At 37.9% G+C, this 17550-nt stretch overlaps 1 protein-coding gene across 1 annotated transcript; it reads left to right on the top strand.

Annotated features, from left to right (window-relative positions):
• The first annotated feature begins 10408 nt into the window (after nucleotides 1-10408).
• LOC138876017 (uncharacterized) lies at nucleotides 10409-12553 on the top strand. Its single transcript, XM_070154903.1, has 3 exons — nucleotides 10409-10690; nucleotides 10817-11416; nucleotides 12545-12553. Exons 1-3 carry the CDS (start codon nucleotides 10409-10411, stop codon nucleotides 12551-12553), a joined length of 891 nt encoding a protein of 296 aa, XP_070011004.1.
• Nucleotides 12554-17550: the final 4997 nt, after the last annotated feature.

Below are 17550 nucleotides of genomic sequence, written 5' to 3' on the forward strand. Positions count from 1 at the left end.
TGAAAGGACTTTTACTCTTATTGGAGAATCATATGCGAGTTTGTTCCAAAAGTTGAGGCAATTAGACATGTTGAAGCCGATTTAGATAAAAATGTTGAACCCTCTTTTAAAGGATTTTGATTACTCTCAAAGGTGCGCATATTGCTCTAATGCCCCGAGTCACAACACAGAAAAATATTGGCATCTGAAAAGAGCAGTTCAGAAGCTTATTGATGCAGGTGACACTATCGTGCAAAATCCAGATGTAGTAGACACTAGCCAAAGTCCATCGCTTGTTCATAATGAGATGCATATGGTGGGTATGATTTGTGTTGAAAAGGAATATGAGAATTCTTCTGAGATCCTCGGAGGGCCACTTGCCGCAAAGTTTTCAACGCTATCAGTCTAAGTTCCAAAAGTTGATCTTAAGAACAAGTTGGCAAAAGGGACCCAAAAGCTATTTGATGAGGTCAATGTGATTGAAATTGGTAATGATATTGGTAATATTGATGTGGAACTCAGTGGTTAAGATGTCGAGCTTTGTATTTGGAAAGACGTTCCCTTCTTGGTTAGTCAGGGAGGAGTTCTGGTGGTTTATTTTGTTGTCATTTCTGTTGTCCGGGTTATTTTAGGGTTATGATCCGGATATTGTCTTGTCACTCAAACCCTTCTATTCTTTTATTTTGCCTAGTTCGTTTAGTCGTAGTAACTCGTTAAGTGTTGTCTAGGTTTGTTTCAGGATTGTAACCCTAGTTTATTTTGCTTGTTTTGTTGTTCAAACCCTATCACCATCTGTCTAGTGCAATTTTCTGCTCTCTGTTATTTCTAGTCATTTTTTTGTTTAGTTCTCTTCTCTTTTTATAGTTCTTTTCATGCTGTCTCTAGTGACATGACATGCACACATAATTCTAGGCTTGGTCTTAAAAGTTAGTTTAGTCATGAAGCAATAAAGAAATTTTGAAGATGATAGGGACACTTGAGGGAAATAAGTACAAATTTGGACATTTCGAGATCATTTGAAGCCCGAACCATGTGAAGCTGAGGCAGATAATTTTGTAAGTTAATAGGGTGACAAGAATTCGTTAAAGGAGAGTGCATCCCGGACAATTTGAAGCAAGCAACTTTGAGTTCAAGTGTATCTCAAGTTACAAGATAAAGTCAAGAAAGTTTTCTCCGAATTGATGGAGGATATCCATTGTGAAGGGGAATCACCCAACGAGGGTTCTGTACTTGACAAGGTGCTAAAGAAAAGTGGAAGGCATATCAATGATATCAATGCCGAAGCTGCAAAAGAAATATTGTGCATGTTCTTCTTTTTCATTCTCAAGTTGCATGTGCTATACTTGGTATTCTTAGAGATTGGGAGGCCCTCTTTCAGCTATCTAAACACTTTATACCCTTTGGTACCCCTTTGAGCCTGTGCTGATTTCTTTGACCTCCCCTCTTTTGGAATCAAGTTAGAGTCATACGAAAAAAAAGAGTTCATGTCCCCATATGTTTATTTTAGAAAGTTCATTCCAAAAGAAAAATTCCAAAAAAAAGAAAGATGGAGATAAAGAGAAAAAGAAAAAAAAGAAAAAAAGGAAAATAGTAACAAAAGTAGTCTTGTGAACTATATTTGACCTGATTCTTGTCACCACAAGATACGTAGGAATCCTTACGGTTCGATCATAACAAATAAAATATTTCATAATCCCACGAAGTCGAGAGTGGGGCAGTCTTTCTTTGAAAGTCCATTATAAAAATATAGAAAAAAAGAGAATCAAATTCCATTTTTAGAAATTGGGGAAAAGCTTTAGAATGGATTCCAAAAGTTGTAAATAAATTAACCCCGTTGTCTTAGTTATTTTGAGCCTTTATAATATCCTTTCTTTCTAACCTTTTCCAAAAGCCGTATTAAAGTCCAAAAAAGACCTCCCAGATAATTTTTGAGAGTGCTGAGTTTAGACGTGCCAAGAGTATCTGATGTTTTTACCATGGTTAATGCCTTGTCATCTGCAAAATCAGAGGAAATAAGAAGAAAATAACATAATGAGAGAGTTTTATTGGTGAAAACCTTCACACGCACCATAAGGAGATGGTAAGTTGGGAGAAAGAACAAAATGAGAGAGGCTTGATGGTGAAAACCCTTCGACCACTACACTTCGAATAAGGATCGTGAATCAGGATGGATAATTGGAGCATTGAAGCCCAGTTTCATGGTTTAGGGGTATAACAAGAGTTGAAAATCAGACTTGCTTGATAGATTAGGCCACTTAAACCAAAGGCGAATGGCATGGTCATTAGAGGTGGTATCCACATTTGATAAGTTTCTACTTTGTAATTTTCTTGTTAGGAATCATCTCTTTCCATTATCATTTACTCTGTTCCTTTTTTCTTGTTTACTTCCTATTCCTAAGTCTGTTTGGTTAGAACAAGTGAGAAATGATTTAAAAATTTGCCACCAGCTTTCCAATTGCACAAAGTGGGGTCTGACTAGCACATTAAAGTGATATAAGTAAAAAAAAGAGCAACAAGCGCACTGAGTTGGTAACAATCAACGTGCTTTGGGATTCACGTGAAATACAAAGGTTCGGTATCTGTCAATTCATGAACAATGCAACAGATTGAGGGTGTGGGGTTTAAACGGATCGAAGGAATTTTCTGTGATAAGGTTGATAGAGAAAGTGGTTAAAGCAAGGTTTGCCAAATGGAAATCAGAGTTATCATGGCAAGTGAAGGAGCAATAGACCTCAAGGCCAAGGCTAGCAGCATACGTCAGGAAAGAACAGCAAGCGCACTGAGTAGGTAAAAATCAACGTGTTTTGGGGTTCATATGAAGTACAAAGGTTCGGTAAATGTCAATTCATGAGCAAAATGCAACAGATAGAGGATGTTGGGTTTCATCGGATCAGAGTATTTTATGTAATAAGGGTGACATAGAAAGTGGTTAGTCAATAAACAATCAAAGTCTTTCGAGTTTAAATCAAAGTTATCATGGGAAGTGAAGGAGCAATCACCCTCAAAGTCAAGGCCACAAACCAACCACCATGTTTAAACTCACAAGTTTTCTTTGTTTGAAACAGGGACGAAGACTATGTCCAAATCAAAGCTTGGAAGCTTGAATTTTTCGAGTGTCGTGCCCAAATTATGTCAGCACAAAGGAAAGCATGGTTCATGGGCAAGGAATTTTGTTCGTTCTGCAGAGATCCTCCAAGAAGAGAGCATGGCTCAGGTAAGTTCATTCTCGGTTGTTCAGGACCCTCATGGATAATGGGATTTAATTTCAAGTTTTCAGGACCCTCTTGGATAATGGGATTTAATTTCAAGTTTTCAGGACCCTCACGGATAATGGGATGTAGTTTTGAGTTGTCAAGACCCTCCTGAATAATGGAATTTAATTTTTAAGTTTTTTAGGACCCTCATATATAATGAGATTTAGCGTAAGTTTTACCTTTATGAAATAGAATTTAGCTTTCAAGTTTACACTCTTAAGATGAGATTTAATTTGAAATTTTCAGGGCCCTCCTAGATAACGGGATTTAGATTTTAATTTTTTGGAGATCTTTTAGATAACATGATCCGATTAACACTCACAGATGTGCCCAAATACCAAATTGGGGCAGAAAAGTTTCTTTTATTTTATCAGTTTTGTTGTAATGTTAGGCGCCCACCTGGATAACAAGGGAATACAGTTCGAGTTTTGGAAATCAGGAGCCCACCTGGAGAACAAGGGAATACAGTTCAAGTTTTGGCAATCAGGCGCCCACCTGGAAAACAGGGGAATACAGTTCAAGTTTTAGCAATCAGGCGCCACCTAGAGAACAAGGGAATACAGTTCAAGTTTTGGCAATCAGGCGCCCACCTAGAGAACAAGGGAATACAGTTCATGTTTTGGCAATAAGGCGCCCACCTAGAGAACAAGGGAATACAGTTCAAGTTTTTGGGAATCAGGCGCTGTGCGCAGGTGATTTTTGCCCTATACGAAATACTCCTATAAAATCCCCAAAAATAGGTTTTCTGTTAATTATTTGCCATTTTATGAATTTTTGTAGAATTTTCTTAATTATTTGAATTTTCCTATGCATGATTAATTTTTTATTTAAATCATGAAAAATACCAAAATATCATGCATTGCATTTAGGATTTGTTTCTACATTTTTAGGATTAATCAGTAATTATTTGCTTTATAGAAAATTGAAAATCACAAAAATAGCTCATTTTTACATTTTTGTCTTTTAATTTTTACTTTATTGATTTTTCTCTTTTTAATTTAGAATTAAGCGATGTTTATAATTTTTATACTCAGATAATTGGTTTAATCTTACAATTTAGATAATTTAGGATTTTTAATTAAAAAAGAGGGAAATAAAAGAGTTTGATTTTAAGGGGGTCTTTATCTTTGAAATTGGGCTAATTCATACCCAGATCCAAGCCCAAATTTGTTCCACCCGGTCCATGTCCCCCATCCCCAAATGACCCTGTTTCATCATAATCTCATTACAGCCGTTGTATTCCTTTGATCCAACAACTTAGAACTAACCACCCCTTTTCGATATAACTGTGCGAAGACAGACCCCCCATCAGACCCCCCATCAGACCCCTTCATTTCCACTCGTCTCTCTAACGATTCAAACCCTAGCCGCCTAGGACTCCTTCACCGGCTCCGCACGCCGAAAATCGCCCACGGCGGCGCCGACACTCCAAACACCACCATCTTTATACCATATAACCCTCATCCCCTCATCATTCTAAATCCCCAATTGGCTTTCTTCGAATCCATTTCAATTTGCTCGAATCATAGATCAAATTCATGACCAAAAAACCTAACTATCCCAAATCGCCCCAAATTAACCCCTATGATCCTTGTCCCCATTTGAACCCCAAACCACCATTAGCCCCTCTCGAACCAGCCCCGATTTCATTGAATTTTAAATCTCAGATTCTGGAAGAACCCTAATTTTTTCTTTCTTCTTCTCTTCATCAATGTTTGGTCAAATGAATCAAAATATCCATTGGTCGACTGTTCTTGTTAAGAACAGTCGATTAATGGTAATTAAAGTTCATTTATGCCTTATGAAGTTTAGCCGAGTTCATGACAAAAATCCAATTTTAGGTAATTTTTTTTTTGTTTACTTTTACCTTGTTTTAATTATTTTGTTTCTATGTTAATTATTTCCATTAGCTGCATATTTTATGATTTTTATTTTTAGATTCTTTCTTTTCTTTATTTCACAGCTGCTTAGTTTAATTATTTGTTCTTGTTTAGCAAATTGGTCGAAGCATGTTTAAGTCTATTTGACAATTAAATGAGTTAGATTAATTAGGTGTAACTATTTCCCCCTTTGTTAGTTTCAAATTGGTTTAAAGTCTTTTAGCCTTTGTGATTCTGTTTAATTATAGACACCATAGGTGTTAGAATTCAACATTGTTAGGATTCATTAGTTAAATGTTATATTTTTCTGATTAATTGCAGCCACTTGTTCTTTTTTTATCAGAATCCCCAATCCTTTTAGGTTCGTCTTTGTTTGTCATAATTTGAAACCAATAGAAATTTTAGGGACTTAACTAAACAAAGAAAGTCTAGGTAAGAACTGCACTAAGCAGAATTTAGAAGGTCAATTTAGGGCTTTCTAATTTGGAAAATATCTGAAGGTTCTAGATAGTGTACCAGCTGTCCAAATTGGTTTTAAAAGATGCTGAAAATGGACGGCTGGACATTTTATCCTCTGTAGAAATGCTGTACTAGCTAGGGAATTTAGGGTAGAATATTCCCTAGATGCTTTTTTGGCACTCTATATAAAGAAAGCTTTCCCTCAATCTTACATGGATTTTGGAGCATTATTCTTAGCCTGAAAAAGTTCTAAAAACAGCATTTAGAATCATTACGACACAAAAAAGGTCCTTTCTTCTGAAAAGATCAGATTTCAGAATACTTTATAAAACCTTCAAATTCTTCTCTTTCTTTTGGATTTCTTTGTTGAAAACATGGTCTGAAGTAGAGGGTTTTTATTGAGTTTGGCTAGAATTTCTAGTTTCAAGACTGCTGGGGTTTTGCTTTTTTGGGAATACTGGTTTATCTAAGGTTGTGATGTGCTGTGTTTTACTGCTGCTATTGCCTGCTCTTGTTTGCTGTTCCATTTTTGGATTTTCAGCATATTTAGTTCTTTATTTTCTTTGCTGCCTCTCACTCTTCAAGGTACTGCTTCAGATCTCCTATGTAGTTTTTTTAAGTTATAAAATGTCAAAATTTGCAAAGAGATGTTTAATGAATGAGTGTTCCTTTAGCATTATTTGATTAATCTTTTTGAACTTAGCTATTCTGATTGTAAGTGTATTAACATGAGCACTTGTGTGGTTTTTGATTATGTAGTCTTCTTAGAATGTTGAAATCTGGATTTGCATGAGTTGAAACTCTCTGTTGATTTTCTTTACTTCAGCTCTCTCAGCTGTTATTCATGCCCTTCTTACTTATAAACGATTTTAGTATAATGCTTGCCTTGTTTAAAGTTAAGTAGGCCATAACTTGTAGATTTGGCCATTAATTGGTTAAATCAGCATGTGTTAAAGCCTAAATTTAGATATGATAGCCGATAGTGTACTGAAATCTATGTGTTATATTTGTTGTTTGGGATGAGAATGGCTACAAAGTTGTTAGGGAACTTGGGGCTAGTACCTGCAGATTTGATGACTAGGTGACCAAATTAGCAGGTTCAAAAGCTGAGATTTGGACTCTACTGCTATAATAGAAGATGATACCAAGCTTTGATGGACAAGTCATGTTCAAAGAGGCAAGGCATCTCTTTAGGTTATTAATCATACAGAACTTGTAATAGATTAGTTTCCTTTCGATAGTTGCTTAATGTATTAATAGGTTATAATGTAATTTTGAAAAGCATTTCATTTCATTTGGAGTATTGTAGCAAACCAATTTCTTGCTTCCTGATTGCCTTAGGAGTGTAGTCATCTCATTATCATGTTCTCATAAGTATAGTCGAACAATGGCCAAAGCTATAAGCCCAATCTTTAAGACCAAAAGGTCTTTTTCTGATTCAAGTTGGGCCAGACATGAAAAAGAGCCCGGATAGACACAAGTCTTGACAGGTCTGGGCCTGGGCTATTGGGTCTAGGCTTTAGGCCCAATAGTTTAGCTCAATAGTAAGGTTGCTTCTTTTTTTATGAGCTATGGTATGAATGTATGTATGCAAATCATGTGTAGTGCAATTATTTCTCAAAACTGGAGTTGTATTTTGATTTCTGAATTTCGATTTTTCTTTTTAATTAGAAATAATTCGGGTTGCAATTTTGCAAAGTGAGTAGCATGCAAGTTGGGCTCAAAGTGTGAAGGGTAGATAGGCCCAGCCAGTCGCAACTGGGCCCGCCTAATATGAGCCCAATATAGGCCAATTCGGTTAAAAAATTAGATGGCCTTGAGCGTCCTCATTTTTGGGCTTGTTTTCTGAGCCTAGTTCATTCAACCATGCTTTCCTCTTCAAGTTTTCTTGAAAGATACTGGGCTCACCGTTGGCCTATGATTCTCTTCAAAAACAATCAACTGCTAGCATGCTGTCCAATACCAATTATTGATTTTGGATTGAATTTCGATTTAGATTAAGCTTAAGCGCCCTTAATTTACTCTAATTTAATACAAATCTTTCTATTAAAATTAATTGAGGTGTGTCATACCAAACAAAACCCTTAACTCATGGCCCTCATAAAACTAGTTAACTATTATAGAAAAATTTGAGGTGTGCCATCACTTAAATTATCCATGGCCCTCACAAATATTGTTTCTAAATTCGAACCTTCGTAGTTTCTTTAGGCGCGTTTCATTAAATAACTCATCATAGCTACGGGTATGGTTCCCGTGACGTAGTTGTGATTTTTATATTCCGGGTGTACATTTCATGTAACCCAATTTTAATTTCTCAACGATATTAAATAGAACGTGTCGCGAACCGCGGGTGTATTTCACGTAGCGTGGTTCAAGGCGTGTTTTAAATAATGTTGAATCTTCCTAAAAACATTTTTAAATAACTAAAAGTGGTTATAAAGTTAAAAATACACAATAGGTTTAAAACATGTAGTAAATCAGGTAATTCAGCCAATTATTAATAGTTTAAGCGACCGTGCTAGAACCACGGAACCCGGGAATGCCTAACACGTTCTCCTAGGTTAATAGAATTCCTTATCTAGAATTTTTGGTTCGCAGATTTTAAAAAATATAAATGTCCTTAATTTGGGATTTTAATATTAATCGGTAACTTGGATACCAAATAAACTATTCCACGTGGCGACTCGGATAAATTAATTAATCCCATTTTGATTTATGTCACTTTAATTGGAAAAACTCCCGTATACACCCTCGGGTGTGTAAAAAGGAGGTGTGACAGATTTGACGACTCTGCTGGGGACAATAACCCAGATATTTTGTTCAGCGTTTAAGAATTCGAGCTTAGAATAACTGTTATACTTGGCTTTATTTATTATATGATTTTTACATGTTTTGAGCCTAATGTACTATATGCCGCTTTTTACCGCTTTGATATTGTTTGAACTGTATATAAATTGGTACGAAATTTTGGCTCTAATTCTTTTTACTGTATATGCCGCTTTACTTGGCTCTAATTCTTTTAAATCACCTAGGAAGTGTGCACTTCGTGTAACTTCTTTTCTGTTGGAGTCATATCCCAATTTTAGAACAAGGTTTGGACAAGTTGCAAAGCCGGCAAAGCTTCTGTACTCCCGGTACGCTCCCCCCCCCCCCCCGGATCAAGCTGTCCGCTCGGGTAAGACAGGTTTAGAACAATACACCAAGGGTTTTAAACCTAGTATAACAAAGCCTCAAACCGGATCCCTAGTAGGAATGCTTGTTTGCATCACGTGCATTTGACTTTGGGGACTTAACACAGGGGTTGGGTCCGTCTAGGACAGGTGTACCCAAATTAAAAAAACCATCTTAATGCATCTTATGTGCTACTTGCACATCTCTTTGTTCCGTCTTGCATGTTGACCGACTTCTAGAATAGGGAGAAAATCGAAAAAAGAAAAAAAATCAAAAAAAGAAAAGAAAAGAGTGAGAGTAGGTATTTATAAAATTCTGAAACGCTGTCGAAATTCTGAAAAAAGAAAAGTCATTTCAAAATGAGCCAAAATTTTTAGGTGCCACGATTCCCAGTTCCGTCAAAATTGACCGAACTATGCGGGTCTAATTCTCACTGGATGTGAGATACGTAGGCAAACCTAATCGGTTCTGACCCCAATTTTCAAAAAATCCAAAAATATTTTCCTTTAAAAATCTTTCCTTAGAAATTTCAAAACAAATAAAAAAATAGTTTCCTTCTTTCTGAAGTCTTTCATATGAAAAAAAAATTAATCAAAAATCAAAATCCAAAATACGGTTTTCCTTTATTTTGATGTATTTTTCTCAAAAATTAAAAAAAAATCTTTTCCTTGTTTAAAAGTCTTTCTTTCAACAAAAAAAATTTGAAAAATTGAAGTTCAAAAATATTTTTGTTTTTCTTTAGAAGTACTTTTGTAAATAAATAAAAACTTAGAAATCGAAAACATTTTCTTGAAAGTCCCTCTTTCGAAAATTAAGAGACAACATCCAAAATGTAGAAATATTTTCTTTCTTCTTTAGAATAAGAGAAAACAAATGAAAATTCAAACAAAAATATTTTCCTTTTAATTTTGAAATTCCTAAAGTTCCAATCAAAGAATTTTAGAAGTCTTTCTTTCAAAAATAAAAGAAAAATCAAAATCAAAAATTCAAAAAATAATATTTCCTTTCTTCTTGTAAAGCATTTTTTGGAAAAATCCAAAAGAAACAAAAATCAAAAATCAAATATTTTTTTCTTTTGCTTAAAGCTTTCATTGTCTAAGTTTTATAAAAGTAAACAAAAAAAAGAGTTAGCTTATTTACTCTATTCTTAATCTTCTCGAACTATGCAAGATCTGATTCATGCGGCGTCATGATACGTAGGCAATCTTCATCGGATTCGATCATAGCCATAAAATCAGTGGAGTGATAAAATAAACTAAAAAATTGAGTGAAAAAAGAGTGAAAAAAGAGAGTGACAAAAATAAAAGAGAGACAAAAACAAAAAAAAAAGAAAAAGAAAAAGAAAAGAAAGTGTCAAAAAATTAAAGAGCGACAGAAACGAAATGAAAAACAATTAAATCAAGAGTGATTAAAGAGAGACAGAAATAAAAGAAAAGATGTACAAAGTGAAAAAGGTTAGTTAAGGTCGGAATGAAACATGCGACCGTTCAAACACATAGTAAAAACGTTTAACTGTTTAGGTACATTGCATCCAAACGTACGGTTTCCTATCTGTTAAGCGTCTCAAAACTAACAAGGTTGTTTGATGTGCAAACTAGATAGGTTTTGGTGGTTGGTTTTGTTGGTAGTCTAGCCTCTCCTCCTTCACACGATCCAAAGGCACATATGGCCTCCGTAAGCAATCTAAAAATCATCGTTCCTGAGGATAGCCCGACATCAGCTGTTCTGCAGATAGAATCAGCATTTGCTGAAGAGAATAAGATGTTGCGTCTCCACATATTGGAAATGTGGGATGCCTGGTCTAATGGTAGGGAACTGCCAAGTGCAATCCCTAGGTTCCCTGAATTGATCCCCATGTTAAGTGAGGTTACCAATGCCCTTGTGCCCAACCGGCTCATCCCATACGGGCACCCTCTAATGTTGTTCAATGATCCTGGCATGCCTTCTGTAGTTCCCCCCCAGGCGCCAGTTTCCTGGGCACCTCCAATATTGTTCTCAACAGAACCAGTCTGCACCAGAACACAACCAACTTTACCACGACAGTATGTTGAGCCTCCAATGTTCACCTTTTAGGGTCCACCGCTTCAATCAGAAATAACATATGTGACGCCGTACTCTTTCACTCAACGTCCGCAATATGATCTCTCGGGGGAGCAAGAAAAGGTTGTTAAAAATCCCGAGCAAGAGGAAATGGCTCGAAAGATGAAGAGCCTCGAACAAAGCCTAAAAAGCATGCAAGGTTTGAGTGGCCAGAAGAGTGTCTCATACTCTGACCTCTGTTTGTTTCCCCATGTCCACTTGCCAGCTGGCTTTAAGATGCCAAAATTTGAAAAGTCCAACGGGAACAGAGACCCGGTCGCTTATCTGAAGCGATACTGTAACCAGTTGAGGGATGCTGGTAGAAAGGAGGAGCTGCTAATGGCCCATTTTGGGGAAAGACTCACCGGAATCGCTTCTGAGTGGTATACGGATCAAGAAATTACTAATTGGCATGTGTGGGACGACATGACTCAAGATTTTATCCGCCAGTTCCAATATAATATGTACATTGCTCCCCACAGAAACTCTTTGTCCAATTTGAAAAAGAAAACAGCGGAAAGCTTCAGCAAATATGCTGTTAAATGGAATGAGCAAGCTGCCAGGGTAAAGCCTTCAATGGATGAAATTGAAATGGTCATAGTCTTTCTACAGGCCCAAGAGGCATACTACTTCCAGAACATGATGTCTGCTATGGGTAAGCCATTCGCTGAGGCTATCAAAATTGGGGAAATGGTTGAAAACGGTTTAAAAATAGGTCGAATCTTGAGTCATGCTGCTTTTAAGGCCACATCACAATCTGCTTAGAATGGTTTGATGAACATAAATGGGAGTGAAGAGGGAGCCATGATGGTTTCAAGCTCGTGGGGGGCCCACAGGTCATTCAGCCAATCATATGTGCCTCCTATCATCCCACCACACTATTATCCCCTACAAGATGCTGCTTATGTCGTGACACCGCCTCCCTATAAGGTGATGATCGCGCCACCTTACCCGCGACCACAACATTATCCACAAAATCGAGCTCCACCTCCCAGAAATGCCCATCCTTACCAAGCTCCATATAATCCTCAACCAAATGATCCCCAATACAATCCTCGCCCATGAGAGTCTTTCAGAAAGAATCAGTTCACCCTATTGGTGAATCGTATTCAAGCTTATTCCAAAAGCTAATTAGGCTAGATCTATTGCAGCCAGTGGCCCTGAACCAGCCGAACCTTGAGTCCCCCTAGCACCGAGCTAACGCTAGATGTGAATACCACTCTAGGCAGTAGGACACAATATAGAGGACTGTTGGACCCTCAAAAGGGCAGTTGAAGATTGATTAAAGCTGAAAGAATCATTTTTCGGGATGAAGAATCTCATGATGTGATGAATAATCTGTTGCCTGCCCACAACATCGGGCAAATAGTCAGAATAATTTGTGAAGATGAGGAATTTGATTCGGCGCTGAAAGCCATTGCAGCCATTGCCGAAACAGAAGAAAAACTGAAAAACAGTTGCCAAGCCTGAAAGTTCCCCATCAGACGGGAGTCTCGGTAGCAAGTCTTGCTATCCTTTCTACGTCCGGATTATCTTAGGGTGTGATCCGGATATTTTACTTTATTGTCTTACTTTCCGATGTAAACCCTTCTATCTTAAAAAATTGAAAAAAAGAAAAAATCATAAATAAAAAAAAAAATAAGAATCAAATGAAATTAATATTTCATTGTCCAGGAATATCTCTTTTCTTAGTATTGTAACTTTTCTTATTTTTCTTTTCAGTTCTATTAAATACAAATTTCAATAACATGACATGGTTGTGGACTTCATGCCCAGATCCTAAGACGCTTTCAGACTTCGAAATAAGGAATCAAGAATTAGATTACAATGAAGATAAGTTTTAGGAAATAAAACAAAGAGTTGGAACACCTAATGGAAAATTGGCTCCAAATTGGAAAGAGCCATACATGGTAACAAAGGTACTACCAAAGAAAGCATTGTACCTAGGAAACGTCGAAAGAAATGTCCCTGGAACAACTGTCAACACAAATATAGTTAAAAGGTACTCTGATTGATCCTCCATGTAGTATTAATATTCTCCGGTTGGGATGACGAAGGCTTTCATTCTCGCTACCCAAACACTATTAACCCTTTTGTAAACCATTTGAGACAGTTACTCTTCTTTGATTACCCTCTATGGAACCTAAAATTGGCTACAAATTGAGAAAATAAAAAAAATGAAAAGAGAAGAAAAAAAAAATACAAAAAAAGGGGGGAAGAAAAGTGAAACAAGAAAATGAAATGAAAAATGAAAAAAGAAATGAAAAGGAAAAGAAAGAGAAAACAAAACAAAACAGAAAAACAAAAGAAAACCAAAAACAAAGTTCCCTGAACTACGTTCGACTTGATTCTGAAAAGATACGTAATTAGCCTCTCTCCAGGGTTCAGTCACACCAAAATAAAAATCCAAAGTCCCCGGAAAAGTAAAACTAAGGCAGATGTTATAATGGTTCGGCGAGGATCCTGCCCAAAAGGTTCCAAAGTTGTAACTCAATCCAAATCCTTTTTTACCCAAACCCTGTTCAAGTCCTTCTCATCAATCGGTGTGAATGTTCAAGGACCGAAAAATACAATTACTTGGATTTGATACAGTTAAAATGAGAAAAATAAAATGAGAGAGTCTTGTTGGTGAAAACTCACACGGGCACCGTGCGGCGACAGTAAACAGAGAAACTAGAAATAAGAGAGTCTTGTTAGTGAAAACTCGGAAAAAGTACTATAAGGCGATGGTGAGAATAGAAATGAGAGTGGTCAGCTAGTGAAAACCCCCAAAGGGTGCCACTGATCGAAAAGAAGATCCTTACAACCATCGGCATCGACAGAGTCCTGACAAGGTTTCTCGATTTTGAGGCAAAAGATGTGATAAATTTATGAGAGTCAGACGGTTTACACAGATCGGTCATCCAGTCCAAAAGGCATGTCATGTTATTGAAGTCTGCATGTACTCTAGATAGGTCCTTCTTTGCTTTCCCCGAAAGGGACACTTCTTGTTTTAAACTCATTCTCCATTCCATTGTTTGTTTTCTTTAAATCCCTTTCGGTCTAACTCTATTCCGAAACTTTGACAAAGAAATGATGGTAAGACGGATTTACAGTGTTCTCATTGGATACATGCTAGTGTGCAATAAGGCACCCAGCCCCGGCAAAGGCATCAAGTCGACTTTGACCGGCCATGTTGGCTGATGTTTTGAAATTGAAAACTTCTGAAAGTTCAAAAGGTTGAGTCCAACGTGGCTAACCGTCTCGGTAAAGATTTAAAAAAGCCAAGGCACCCCAAATTCTCTAAAATTGAAGTTGGAAGAAAGAAGCCAGAAATGAAAGGCCTATAAAGTCAAAATAAAGTTGAGAAAGGTTAAGTCCTACGTGACTAGCCGTTGCAGCAAGTTTGAGGAGCCAAAAGTTTCCCAATGCTCCAAATGGTTAAAAACAAACAAAAACGAAAAAGAAAAAGAAAAACAACAAGTCAAAAGTTAAAGGCCTACGAAGGCAAAATAAAGTCGTAAAGGTTGAGTTCCACCGACCAACCGTCATGGCAAAATCTGGAAAAAACCAGAGGTTCTCAGGGCCTGAAATGAAATCGGTCTCCAGGAAACGAGCAGTTGCAATTGAGATCTTCATCAAAGAAGCCGGGTGGAAATCAAGTGATTGAAACAATCAATGCCACAAAGCCAACCACCATTTCGAACTAACAATTGTTCTTTGTTTGAAAACATGAAAGAGGTGCAATCCAAAGCAACCTTGCAAGAAGCAGGTGCAACCAAAGAGAAACTGCGCAAGGGCTAGAAACAACTTTGCAGCAATAATGAATCCAAAAGGGAAGTCTCTTCTGAATTCTTTCCTGCATTTTTACTCATTTTCTTTAAAAAAAAAGAAGAAAAATTCAAAATCATGGTAGCCTAGGGTCCCCAATCTCTAGGTCCATTCTTTCCAACATAGGGTCTCCACTTCCCTAGTTGAGTTTATTGTTTGAAATAGAGACTCCACTCCCCAGTCGCCTTTCCAAAATAGGGTCTCCACTCCCTAGTTGAGTTTATTTTTGACATAGGGTCTCCACACCCAAGTCTCCTTTCCAACATAGTGTCTTCATTCCCTAGTTGAGTTTATTTTTAGATATAGTGTCTCCACACCCTAGTCGCCTTTCCAACAAAGGGTCCCCACTCCCTAATTGAGTTTATTTTTAGACATAGGGTCTCCACTCCCTAGTCGCTTTTCCAACATAGGGTCTCCACTTCCTTGTTGAAGTTATTTAAGGTATAAGGTCTCCACTCCTTGGTCGCCTTTCCAACATAGGGTCTCTACTCTCTAGTTGATTTTATTTTAGACATAGGGTCTCCACTCCCAAGTCTGCTTTTTCAACGTAGGGTCTCCACTCCCTAGTTGATTTTATTTTAGACATAGGATCTCCACTCCCTAGTAGCTTTTCAAATAAAGTGTTTCCACTCCCTAGTTGACATTAAGTTAAACTTAGGGTCTCCTCTGCCTAGTCACTTTTCAAGTATAGGGTCTCCATTCCCTCGTTGAGTTTATTTTAGACGCAGGGTCTCTACTCCCTAGTCGCCTTTCCAAGATAGGGTCTCCACTCCCTCGTTGAGTTTATTTTAGACATAGGGTCTCTACTCCCTAGTCGCCTTTCCAACATAGGGTCTCCACTCCCTAGTTGATTTTATTTTAGACATAGGGTCTCCACTCCCTAGTCGTTTTTCCAACATAGGGTTCTCCACTCCCTAGTTGAGTTTTTTTAGACATAGGGTCTCCACTCCCTTGTCATCTTTCCTATATAGGGTCTCCACTCCCTAGTCGTCATTCCAATATAGAGTCTCCACTCCCTAGTTGATTTTAGTTTAGACATAGGGTCTCCACTCCCTAGTCTGCTTTTCCAACATAGGTTTTCCACTCCCTAGTTGATTTTATTTTAGACATAGGGTCTCCACTCCCTAGTCGCTATTTCTACACTCCCTAGTCACTTTTCCAACATAGGGTCTCCACTCCCTAGTTGAAGTTATTTTAGGCATAGTATCTCAAGTCCCTAGTCGCCTTTCCATCATAGGGTCTCCACTCCTTAGTTGATTTTATTTTAGACATAGGGTTTCCAGTCCCTGGTCTACTTTTCTAACATAGGGTCTCCACTCCCTAGTTGATTTTATTTTGGGCATAGGGTCTCCACTCCCTAGTCTGATTTTACAATATAGGGTCTCCACTCCCTAGTTGATTTTATTTTAGACATATGGTCTCCACTCCATAGTCGCTTTTCCAACATAGGGTCTCCACACCCTAGTTGAAGTTCTTTTAGACATAAGGTCTCCACTCCCTAGTCTCTTTTCCAACATAGGGTCTCCACTCCCTAGTTGAAGTTATTTTAGACATAGGTTCTCCACTCCCTAGTCGCTTTTCCAACATAGGGTCTCCACTCTCTAGTTGAAGTTATTTTAGACATAGGGTCTCCACTCCCTAGTCTGCTTTTCCAATATAGGGTCTCCACTCCCTAGTTGAAGTTCTTTTACACATAGGGTCTCCACTCCCTAGTCCGCTTTTCCAACATATGGTCTCCACTCCCTAGTTGATTTTAATTTGGATATAGGGTCTACACTCCCTAGTCGCTTTTCCAACATAGGGTATCCATTCCCTAGTTGATATTTTTTTGGGCATAGGGTCTCCACCCCCTAGTCTGCTTTTCCAACATAGGGTCTCCACTCCCTAGTTGATTTTATTTTAGACATAGGGTCTCCACTCCCTAGTCGTTTTTCCAACATAGGGTCTCCATTCCCTAGTTGATTTTATTTGACATAGGGTCTCCACTCCATAGTAGCTTTTCCAACATAGGCTCTCCACTCCCTAGTTGAAGTTCTTTTAGACATACGGTCTCCACTCTCTAGACTAATTTTTCAACATAGGGTCTCCACTCCCATGTTGATTTTATTTTAGACATAAGGTCTACACTCCCTAGTCTCTTTTCCAACATAGGGTCTCCAATCCCTAGTTGATATTTTTTTGGGCATTGGGTCTCTACCCCTAGTTTGCTTTTCTAACATAAGGTCTCCACTACCCTAGTTGAGTTTATTTTTAGACATAGGGACTCCACTCCCTAGTCGCCTTTCCAACATAGGGTCTCCACTCCCTAGTTGAGTTTATTTTAAATATAGGGTCTCCACACCCTAGTCGCCTTTCCAACATAGGGTCTCCATTACCTAGTTGAGTTTATTTTTAGACATAGTGTCTCCACTCCCTAGTCGACTTTCCAACATAGGGTCTCCACTCCCTAGTTGAGTTTATTTTTACACATAGGGTCTCTACTGCCTAGCCGCCTTTTCAACATACGGTCTCCACTCTTTAGTTGATTTTATTTTAGACATATGGTCTCCACTCCCTAGTCTGCTTTTCCAATATAGGGTCTCCACTCCCTAGTTGAAGTTCTTTTATACATAGGGTCACCACTCCCTAGTATGCTTTTCCAACATATGGTCTCCACTCCCTAGTTGATTTTATTTTGGACAAAGGGTCTGCACTCACTAGTCACTTATCCAACACAGGGTCTCCATTCCCTAGTTGATATTTTTTTGAGCATAGGGTCTCCACCCCCTAGTCTGCTTTTCCAACATAGGGTCTCCACTCGCAAGTTGATTTTATTTTAGACATAAGGTCTCCACTCCCTAGTCGCTTTTCCAACATAGGGTCTCCATTCCCTAGTTGATTTTCTTTTAGACATAGGGTCTCCACTCCCTAGTCGCTTT

This window comes from Nicotiana sylvestris, chromosome 8 (genome assembly GCF_000393655.2).
Source record: "Nicotiana sylvestris chromosome 8, ASM39365v2, whole genome shotgun sequence".
NCBI classification, from domain to species: Eukaryota; Viridiplantae; Streptophyta; class Magnoliopsida; order Solanales; family Solanaceae; genus Nicotiana; species Nicotiana sylvestris.

Coding starts and splice junctions, on each gene's coding strand:
- LOC138876017 (XM_070154903.1), top strand. CDS start 10,409: ATGGCCTCCGTAAGCAATCTAAAAATCATCGTTCCTGAGGATAGCCCG. Junction 10,691..10,816: donor ATGATCCTGGCATGCCTTCT/GTAGTTCCCCCC, acceptor TTCACCTTTTAG/GGTCCACCGCTTCAATCAGA.